General features: G+C 34.4%; 2 protein-coding genes across 4 annotated transcripts in view; both read left to right on the top strand.

The window, feature by feature from the left end:
- The window catches only part of LOC109541167 (kin of IRRE-like protein 2), a 46,343-nt gene extending 42,028 nt beyond the window's left edge, over positions 1–4,315 (top strand). For all 3 annotated transcript variants that reach the window (XM_019909943.2, XM_019909942.2, XM_019909941.2), the window contains one exon: positions 2,991–4,315. In XM_019909943.2, coding sequence (XP_019765502.2) covers positions 2,991–3,130 — 140 coding nt within the window. In that variant the 3' untranslated portion in view covers positions 3,131–4,315. The remainder of the gene's footprint in view (positions 1–2,990) is intronic.
- A 2,443-nt stretch (positions 4,316–6,758) lies between these two features.
- Positions 6,759–10,843, top strand: part of LOC109540949 (protein masquerade) — a 7,188-nt gene continuing 3,103 nt past the window's right edge. Inside the window, exons 1-4 of the mRNA XM_019909516.2 lie at positions 6,759–7,145; positions 7,994–8,283; positions 8,341–8,386; positions 8,438–8,847. Coding sequence (XP_019765075.2) covers positions 7,043–7,145; positions 7,994–8,283; positions 8,341–8,386; positions 8,438–8,847 — 849 coding nt within the window. The 5' untranslated portion in view covers positions 6,759–7,042. The remainder of the gene's footprint in view (positions 7,146–7,993; positions 8,284–8,340; positions 8,387–8,437; positions 8,848–10,843) is intronic.

Here is a 10,843-nt window from a genome sequence, read left to right as displayed (position 1 = left end):
AGCACAAGGAGATACAAATGGAGCACGAGTTAATTAACTGAATACGAGAAGCTGCTTGATAAGAGTGGATAATAAGGAGATTACACAGGCACTAACTAGTTTGGAGTTAACCATTCAAATGTTTGGCGTTGTATGGTTTACTTATAAACCCCAATATTCGAGGTTATGAGAACAGGTTGACATTTCGAAATAGGTTCCGTCATTCAACGATTCCTGTTGAATTTACTGTTTGTCCTTGTCTATCTTATTGTCACTCTCTATTTATCCATGGTTACCGGAATTTTAAATAATTGCGAAGCAACAGGTATTTGCGCAATGTTAATTAGGCAGATTACCTTGAAAAATATTGTTGCCGTATTTCTGATATAGTTTTTTCCAAATTGCTCAGTTTTTAATAGCAATTAATTTCTTTTACTAGTTTTTCTGTACTCCTATAACACCGCCAGACAACACCCCCAGGTGAATGACGCCAATTTCGAATCACCCTGTATATTAAATTTAATTTGCAAAAGCAAATATGTTTCGAGTAAGCCAAAACTGTAATATCTGAGAGCGTTTAATCCGGAAATTTTGCTTTAAAAGCTATGGAGCAAAGATCAAGAACAACCCTAGACAACAATCGAGGTAATCTTGGTAATCACTCTAAAACGAAACAAGAGATTTCACTGATGATAAATTTACATTGCGTAACATGACTTGTATAATGTCTTAGTGACTTGGTTGACAGTATAAACAGTTCTGAATTTCTCAGCTTGACATAATGGCACAGTCTTGTTGTTTAATAGTTACTCGTACATATGCAGTTGCATTTTGTCGTTAAATGTAAACCCGCAATTTTCTTGTTTTACTGCAAGCTTATCAGTCTGTTTGTTATGTCCGTTTGGATAGTCATTTTACTGTTAACTTGATCCGGTTCAAATTACCTCGACTTTACATTCAACTAAATGGCCTATTAACAATGCTTTGACGAATATTCTCTTGTAATCTTCAGAGAGTTTTGGACGCTCAGAATTATTACCCTCTAGCTAAGATTCGACCCCAGGACAGGCGAGAAAATGTGACCTAAATTTGTCTTGTTTTAATTATTAAAGCCAACTTTAGCATGCTAAACTAGATTGTTTGGCATGCGCACAAGTGTATGTGAACTCCACAAAATTAGAACCAATTTTTACAGATTGGAGTAGAAAGGAGAGTCCTCATAATCACCATTTCTAGTTTGAACTGTCACGAAGTGCCGTTCGAATACGCTATAATATTTCAATTACTATCGCATTTTCCGTCTTGATCAGTATGATTAGGCTAGTTATTTGCATGATTTCTTAACACAATACATGCATTTTTGCCTCTGTAAGGTTCCTTTGAAGGGTTACATCGAATTTATCGTTACCCATGATAGCATTGAACGCATCACGACTGCGTCTGAGCAATCAGGAAACTTTCTAGGAACATTCAGATGAAAAATACTATATCTTAAACCCTTTTTATCGTAAGGTATTTCTAACGTTTTTGGAGCTACCAATAATATTATTTTGGGATACTAAATTTCCTGCTCAGCTGAACAGCTCTTAAACACGCTGCAATTTAGTTCAGTTTCGTCGATATTTAATTCTAAAGCCGGCTATTGCATGGGCGACTTAGCGCTTCTCTCAATTGTTACCGAGACTGGTCTTATCGGTATCTTCATAACTATTCTAGTTTATTTAATTCCAATAATACGCGTAAATATGCCGTATGAGCCATCATCTTTGCATGATTTTATGTTCATGCTTAATATCCATAGTTGAACAAATTTAATAAATTATCGTCTGTCGCATAGAAATACATTATTGGTTTCACATTCGGGCACTGAATATGTCCCTCTTCCATCCAATTTTGGGAGGAAAGGTTTTTATAAAAAAATGAACACATCGTTTACTGAACATAAATTGTGCGTCATCTTGATATAAAGTTTCATATGAGTTTGCCCTGAAAGATCCCAGATCTGATATGGATATCATGCGCTTCACTATATTTACCGAAAATCCAATGTCGAACAAATACAATTTTTTTATATAAAATAAAATAATTTTTTTGGTAAAATCAATCCAATATGCAAGGAGCAAATGAACAAAAAGAAAAAGTCGAACCTGAACCATATGAATATGATTAGATCCTTTTGTAGTCTATGAAATATAAACCCAGCACAAGGGGGTGAACAACCATGATGAAATGGTTGGCCATGACATGACATTAGTATATACTATTAAGAGAGAATTGAAAATTCGATTCATAACAACATGTCATAATAACATGTGTGAGGAAATTCGGGCAGTTTTGACCCAGAAACATTTAGGTGCAAGATTAGGCCAAAATATTATGTTTTGCGTCCCGTTTTTCTCATTTCTCGGAAACAAAATGAGCAAGATCGCTCATTTTTACATCATTCCAGAGAGAACTAAATGGACTTTTTATAAAGCGAACAATCGATAAGGAAATGTTGGCAGTTTTCTCAAAGAAGTCTTGATTTCAAGACGGTTTGGACTTGCGTGTTTTTTTCTTGAGTTGCAAAATAGACTCAAACATGACGTTGCTTTTTTTCGAAGAAGAAACAGAATTAGTTTTGACATCGTTCGATAGATAATGCGATTCAGGTATAACAACATGAGTGAGGAAACTCGGGTAGTTTTGACCCAGAAAGTGAAATTTGAATATCATACATTGAACCATATCTCGGTTTTTCCAGTTCTCCAATAAAAACCGTCAGTTTACATATGGGGCCATTAACGTAAACGCCTTGATAGTAGACAATACACATGGGGGTAATACATTTTCCTGAACAATTTGATTGAAGGCAATCGGTTTAGGAATACATAGACACACCTGCATATAAGCATTGATTAGTCGAAAGAAGCAAATGTTATTTGTAAATGTGTTTCGTAAACACAATTTTAATTATCATTACTATTACGAATTATGCGAAAACCGACGTTAGGTTGACTTTTTTGTTCTAGGGGAAAGGCCAGCTGCAATGCAAACAGGATCTGCTAGACTCTCGAAAAGCTCCCTCAACATTGTGGCTCTTTTAGTAATATCCTACATCTATCAGATGTGCACCTACAACCAGTGTCCTAGTTTAGGTGCTGTGAGGTAGCTATTTTGTCTTTTCTTTAATTTAAACCTGTAAATATAATTTCCATTGTTACGTGAAAACAAGAATTAAAAATCATTGTTGTCTGTATTGTTCAAAAATGGAAATTTTTTTGAGAACATGTGTGTTGTTATCATCTCATCATTACTTGCGATGATAACTAAATATAACGTTGCCTATAATACAAGACCGTAAATCAATGATTTAATTAATCAAATTATGGCACCTGTAAAATGTGACGGTCACAATCGAATTAAAATTAAGCAACTGTAAAAACTGCATAAAGATATGCAAAGTTGTACCTACATTTATTAAGCTTTGGCCGATATTTACAAAGTTGAAATGACCTTTTTCATAGTTTTAACACCACATACAGCCGAAAGGCCAGGTACGATAGCTAAGCTAAGAAAACCGTACTAAGTACCATTCATGTTAATGTAAGTAAGCACAATGTATATTTATCAGAATTTTTTTAGTATCCAAAAAGTGCTTACGAAATTAATAAACTACAACGAATTAATTTAAATGCGCTAGGTACAATAGAAAGTGAAATTGAACGTTCACATCAGCACATTCGGCCAAAATTGTACAATAGATATCTGAAATGCTATATCGTCTGGCTTAAGCACGTTACAATTGTGACATGTGAAGCGAAAAAACTTCGAAACTTTGATGATATTGGTAGTTATTAAGTGTAAATATTTGCATATTATTAGGATACATGTATAGTGTCAAAACATTTGCTTCACTGCTTTTCGACTTAATTTTAACTTTTCCTTATGCTAAGTATGCTAATATAATACAAATGATATTTGTCAGACTGGCAGACGTCAAAGCTCAAACAGTATAAATCAATTTAATAAAGTTAAAACATGATATATACTCGTCTCAACATTCGCAATCTGAAAGTGGTGCGTTTTAGGTATATTTTATTTCCTGGACTTATGGAATAATAAAAATATCAAAATTCTATCAAAAACCTGCAGAATGTGCCAATTTCAACTTTGCGAATATTGGGCACAATTCCTAACAGTGTCCCATCAAACATGTATAGTTTTTAAGTAAATTACTGATCTACAGTGTACATAAGAAATTCATCACGAGTAATTGCAAAGTAGAATACTTATTCTGTCCGATTTTGTTAAGTTTTTTGTATTGATAGTTCTAATAAATGTTTTAAAAATGTAATTATGTATTAGCGGTTTAAAATATCTTCAAAAGGTGTGTAGTATCCATGTAATTCAATAAAAACCATGAAATTTTACTGATAAATAGACGAAATATAAAAATGGCAAAGTTCATGAATTTATGTTATTCTCCTCATGGATAAAATTTAGACCAACTTATTTTATACGACATCTAAAGTCCATCTGCTAATAAAATCTCAATATTTTACTATCGTTTCTCTATGTTAAAGTTGGGCAATGTAGTGCAAATGTTGTTCTTCAACTGTTCCAATTAGGAAGCTTATATTGCAGGTTTAAATATATTACATATTCAAGAACAACGATTTTGACCTTAGCCTTAAACTTAACAAGGTAAATGTTTCGTTAGCTTCGCCTGTTGATTGCCGAGTCGTTTAGAAGATGAGTAACTACAAGTACCACTCCCACGCATTACACAATGCATTTACTGTCAGTACTTTCTGATTCTGGTTGAAGCAATTGGGTCTTTCTTCAATCACCGACATTTCGCGAGTAGGTACTTGTATTGTTATTATGACTTGGCAGGTCTGACCCAGATTATCAGTCTGGTCAACGTACTACTTGGCCAATGCCTGTTCAATCAAATATACTTAGTCGAATTTTGCCTCTTTTTACTTTTAATATATAATTATAAGGTTTTTGGAAACGTTCGAGGCGATATCCCTAAATAGCAGATTATTATATTAAAATATAAACTGAATTAGGAGCGGTTAGTAGAGCAAACAAAAACAATTTGATGTAAGTTAATCTCTGAAAAAATTAAAACAGTACAATCTCCGGAAGTTTACCGAATTGCTCTTGCATTTAATTGACCATAATTTAATATCATATAATCATAAACGACAAATCGACACAATACTTGTTAATTCTGAATTTTCGTGTGTAAATTTGCAGGTTTGCATTTTTACATATTATATTAACTTTCAAAAAGCGATCTTTATAAATAATAGTTTTTTTTATTTTATATAAGAGGGTTCAAAAATAAAGTAAAAAACAGCAAGTCAGACTTGAACAGAGGTTTAGTTAACTATTTTCCTGAATTCAGCTAAGTTTATATACAGGGTGATTTACGTGGACAGTGCATTAGAAATTTTCCAACTTGCAGTTGTTTTAGAGACTTCAAAATTGTTTTCCAGTCATAACGAGTCGGGCCGAGTGTACGAAAGTTATAACATAACTTTCTTATTTTAAATTCAAACCTTTAATTTCTGTAGAATGGTCGGATTGGCCGTCCATGGCGAGTACAGTTTTTCATATGTGTCAATTGTTTCAGAAAAAAATGTCATTACAGATGTTTACAGAACAAGCTATATCTAAGGAACTAAGGAATTTGGTAGGTAGTTAAGGCTTAAGGCCTAAGTTAACTCCCCAGATGACACTAAGGATCTACTTTCCATAAACAAATCAGATCAGGCGCGCAAAAAATGCTCAATGAAAACCGGATATTTTCGGAAAGTGGTAAATTTTTGGACAATCCAGCAGGTTTTTTTCCTGCATCGTCGGTTTTAGGCGAGAGTGTTGTACTTTAAGACGTTTTTTAATTAGTTTTTTAGACCACTTTTTAAATACATTACTTTAACTAAAGCCATTATGGGATCTTGCCGTTCTCCCGATATTTCAAAAAACATAACTTCTTCAGAAGTTTCACCATCAATAGCAGGGGAGTCAAACACTTTTCCTTAATGAAAGTTTGGCCAGATCGTCTTCGTTTGATTTATGTAGACCGTGCATTAGAAGTTTTCCAAAACACAATTTCTATTAGAAATTAATATCCAATGCCCCACTGTGCGTCGATGCAACGATGTAACTTTTTTATGACCTCAGCCAGAGCGCAATCCTGGATTCGCCACTGGTTCTTTTGATATAGCATAGATACTGTAGCAACTGATCACGATATGCCGATTCGATTATGAATTATTAAAAATATTAATAAATTTAAGTGAAAATGGCATTTACTCTATTTTTATTAATGTGGACATTGCAGTATATTTACATCCATTGGTATCCGGAATCCTCATACAGAGGACCGGATAGGTTTATTTGTTGCTATTGTTAATTGCTAAAACCTTGCAAAATTTGTCAAATAACCCAAGGAATACATGCCCGTGGCTAAGTTTCGAGTTTATATTAAGTATTAATCTGTTGAATAAATTCTATCAACTGCAGGGAGTTTTTACAATTTAATCCCACTGTGAGATATATTGACGGTTCTTTAAGAAATTTAAACGCATCAACCACTAATCTAAAGGCTTTAAAAAAATGACAAACAATTTTTATTTCATTTTTACCTACTGCAGTAGGTACGTATTGAAATGCGTGGATAAAAAATCAGCATATTCCTGCAAAGAAATACCAAAATATAAATGAGTGCCAAATACTGGTTCTTCAGATTATATACCGTACCTACCGTATAAGCAAAACCGATATATTGAGCACGAATACCCATAGTGGCCCAAGAGCTTTGAACTAACGCGGTCATATCAGAATACGTACCAACATCGGTATGGTGGATACCAAACAACACCGATCGCACCAGAAGAACCCAGCAGCAATTAGCAACGGTAAATTTGTGTTAAAGTGATTCTTCGCGCATATACATGAATGAACTAAAGTGCCTGAGGCCCAGTTAGTATAGCAATGCATAGTTAATATTTCGTGCGTATTTGACAGTGACTGTTTGTGGCAGAGGTACCTAGCCAAGGACCCCATAATGTCTAGGACCAGAACCTGTAGCATTCTATTCTTGTTTTTGCTATTTCTTATTCGGGGTACCACCGGCCAGGATGAGTCCCTAGCTGGCAGTTTCTTGTCAGGTACGTTTCATCTTGTGTCAAAACTTTACTGCTTTTCTTATTGCGTACAAAGAAAGTATCTACTCGACATCGCATTTTTCTTCATTTGGCGAACAACGGTATTCGATGGTACTGTTATAAAATAAATGTGTAATAATCGCTTTCCAAATGTCGCATCTTTGCTTTTTTTTCACCGAGTCTATTAACTCGGAATATATAGATTGTCAAACAGAGATCACATATGAAAATAAAAGCAAAATAAATAGGTGACTGTTACAACTGGACTCGATGTTAATTGTTTGCGCTTTTGTTGTCCTACAAATTTGATTTGTACAAAAATGAAAGTTATTGCCATCAACCGAGCAAGTGTTGGTCAAAGATTGAGCGCCTTGCTAAAACCAACATTAGAACTTTAGATGAGCCCGCGTTTTGATGAACTCGCAAGTTTATTACTCAAGCTAATCGAATGGAAATTAGTTAACAAAGTGTTTCCACCACCATCAGTGAAGTGGAATATGAAATATGTAGTTTATTTTAAGGGCGACAATCACTATTTTACAATTGAACAAACTTTTCAATTGTTGTATCTAGATATGTATTTTCCCGCATTATGTGAGTTATGGTTGTAAAATCAATGACAGCGACCTAAATCAGTACAGATATTTTCGAAACCACTACTATGAATAAAATGGCATGGCTTTTACCATTAAGTACTGTAAACGCAGTTTATATTAACTAGCTGAAACTGAATATTTAATGAGCATATAATAAATAAGTATTCACTTTTCAAACTATTGGTCTACACAGAAATCCTGCTTACACAAGAAATTGCAAGTGGGATCAAATAATTAAACAGTTCTAACTTGCAGGCCTTTTGGATACAATAACAACAACTGCGGATTCTAAAGACTGTCCCGGTGTTTGTGTTCACGCACTTGCAACAATTATCTGCTATGATGTATTAGACGACGTGGCATGCCCATCCTCTTCTATGAAATGTTGTGTAGATCCTCCAGCACCCAATGATACAGTTGCTTATGCAAATAGTACTGCGACGTACGAGATCACAACACTCGTTAGTACAATTCCTGCTATTGTTACTACAACAACTAAAACACCAGCACCCGCAACTGTTCCCAGTAGCACAACTACTACTCAGGTAACTATTTCGTGTACATATTTTTCTATCAAAATAATATGTTAATGTATATTTTAGACAACGCCAGGCAAACAAGCCAATTTTACAACGGAAAAAGATGATGGTAAGTGCTAATACTAAATGAAATAAAATTGCAAAGACTTGAGGATTGTAGGTGCGAAAGCATGTGCTGAAAAGCGAGGAGTTTGTGTAGCTGAAAGAGTGGCCGATTACTGCGAAGCCATCCTAAACACCTCCAGTTTATGTAAACCAGGTTTAAAGTGTTGTGTATCCAGTGACGCGTATGGAGATAAGCCTCCTTCCGATTTGATTTTTCCAAACAAAACCAAAACGAATATAACCAAAGTAGAGACTAGAACGACACCAAAGAGTACCACGCTAAGTACGACCGCAGTTACGACTCCTCAAATGGTGAAAGTAAACGTGCCATCTTCCACCAATCGACCCCAAATTATCAAGCAATGCAATGGGGAATGTGTCACTGGACTTTTTGCCTTGTTTTGTGATGATGTTGATTCCGAGGCCACTTGCCCGAATGATGGAAGCTGTTGCATCACGTCGCCGGTAAGTAGCAGCAACTTACTTCGGAGTTTTCCAGCAAACAATCTTTCCACAGCAGTACGGAAAATAACGGGATCAACTGCTTCTCGAATATATGTTTTAATTGGGAAAATTCGCCATCTAATCTATTTGTTTTTTTGTTGACAATGCTTTAAGGAATATTTTAATCACTTGTCACTATATTAGTTTCACTCCAGTAGAAAATACCATACTAGAAGGGCTGGGTTTGAATGGCGCGGTGCGGGATGATCCCCTTTTAACTGACACCTTGTTTAATCAGTCCTTTTCTTTATACCCTAACTATTTACTAAACATTGTGCACATGAATATACGAAGTATCAAAAAGAATTTTGATCAATTTCTGGTTTTGTATGAGCAATATAATCTCAGTTACTGTAATGTGATAATTTTGGGTGAATGTTTTCAAATACAGGGGGAACTTTATCAACTTCCAGGATATTTTGCCTATTATAATGCTGGGGATAATGGTAGAAAGGACGGGATTGCTATTTTTATAAAAACAACAATAACAGCAGTTGTTAATTACATTAAATTACCGTTATCAGGGACCAATATAGGTAGGATAGAGTTTGTTCTTGAAGGTATCACATACGGAATAACAGCTGTATACAAGCCTCCACCCATTTCGGAAATTCTTTATATTGACGATTTGAATACTTATTTTGCCGGAAGAACATCTAAAAGCATCGACATTTATATGGGTGATATTAACATCAACATCAAAGGTAAAAATAATAATTGATAAGTAAATGAATACTTATCCTTAATGGGGCAGAACGGATTTTTATCATATATAAACCTTCCCACTCGAGTTACAAAAAATTCTAACTCATGTATAGTTCATTTATTTGTGAAACAAAAACTAAGAAGTCAAGGCCTGAAACTTGGGTCATGTCGGCTGAAAAGCGATTTGACTGATCACTACCCAATTTTTCTGAACATAAATTATGAAAGAGATTTTTCTAGGGAAAAAAACAATCTGCCAGATCGTGGGGTCTGCCAGATTATGAGATGTTTAAAGAAAACATATCTATGGTAAACTGGAACGAAATCGTTAGTTGTTTCGACTCCAATGAAGCGACTAATAAATTTATAAATGTATTTGTTGATGTAAAAAAATCAGCTACAATAGTACGTAAAATTAAGTCTAAAAATAATAAAAAAATTAAAGATTGGATTAGTGACGGGTTGATCAATTCCATTAAACATAGAGATACGTTAAAGAGAGCACTTTTAAGAAATTATACTTCTGCATTAGAAGCTAAATACAAACACTACAGAAACATTTTAAATAAACTCTTAAAACAACAAAAATATCACTATTAAAAATCAAATAGAAAACAACCTAAAAAAATATATAAAATAATTAATGACGCTACCAATCTTAACCATAACAAAAAAGAAACAAATTTGTTCATAAATGACACTAATAACACCCCCTTTTGACGACAACCTAAGAATGGCTAACTTCTGCAATGAATACTTTGCAAATGTTGGAATTGAAATGGCATAAAAGATACAACCAAAAAGCAATAATACATATAAAGACAGGTCGAATGTTGCTTCCATGTATATGTATCCACCCACAGAGCAGGAAATTGCCAGATGCATAGACTCCCTGAAGAATGACTCAGCCCCTGGACTGGATGGTATTTCCACGAAATTAATTAAATTATGAAAATCAAATATTTTGGTTCCCATATCTCATATTGTAAATCTAACTTTCAAAACAGGAATATTTCCAGATTTATTCAAAAAGTCCTTAATAGTTCCAGTACACAAATCAGGCTCGAAACAGCTCATAGAAAATTATAGACCAATTGGTTTAATTAATAACTTTGCAAAACTGTTAGAAAAGTGTCCAAAGGACAGACTGGCCAACTTTTTTAAAACATTTAAAATCCTGTCGGACAAACAATTTGGGTTTGTTGAGAATTGCAGTACAGCTGATGCCATGTGCAGCCTGACATCTGAGATT

Source organism: Dendroctonus ponderosae, unplaced genomic scaffold, assembly GCF_020466585.1.
Source record: "Dendroctonus ponderosae isolate FM_Combo_2020 unplaced genomic scaffold, Dpon_F_20191213v2 Dpon_F_20191213_1, whole genome shotgun sequence".
Lineage (NCBI taxonomy): Eukaryota > Metazoa > Arthropoda > Insecta > Coleoptera > Curculionidae > Dendroctonus > Dendroctonus ponderosae.
Note: the sequence above shows the minus strand (reverse complement) of the source record. Positions and strands in the feature narration are given on the sequence as shown.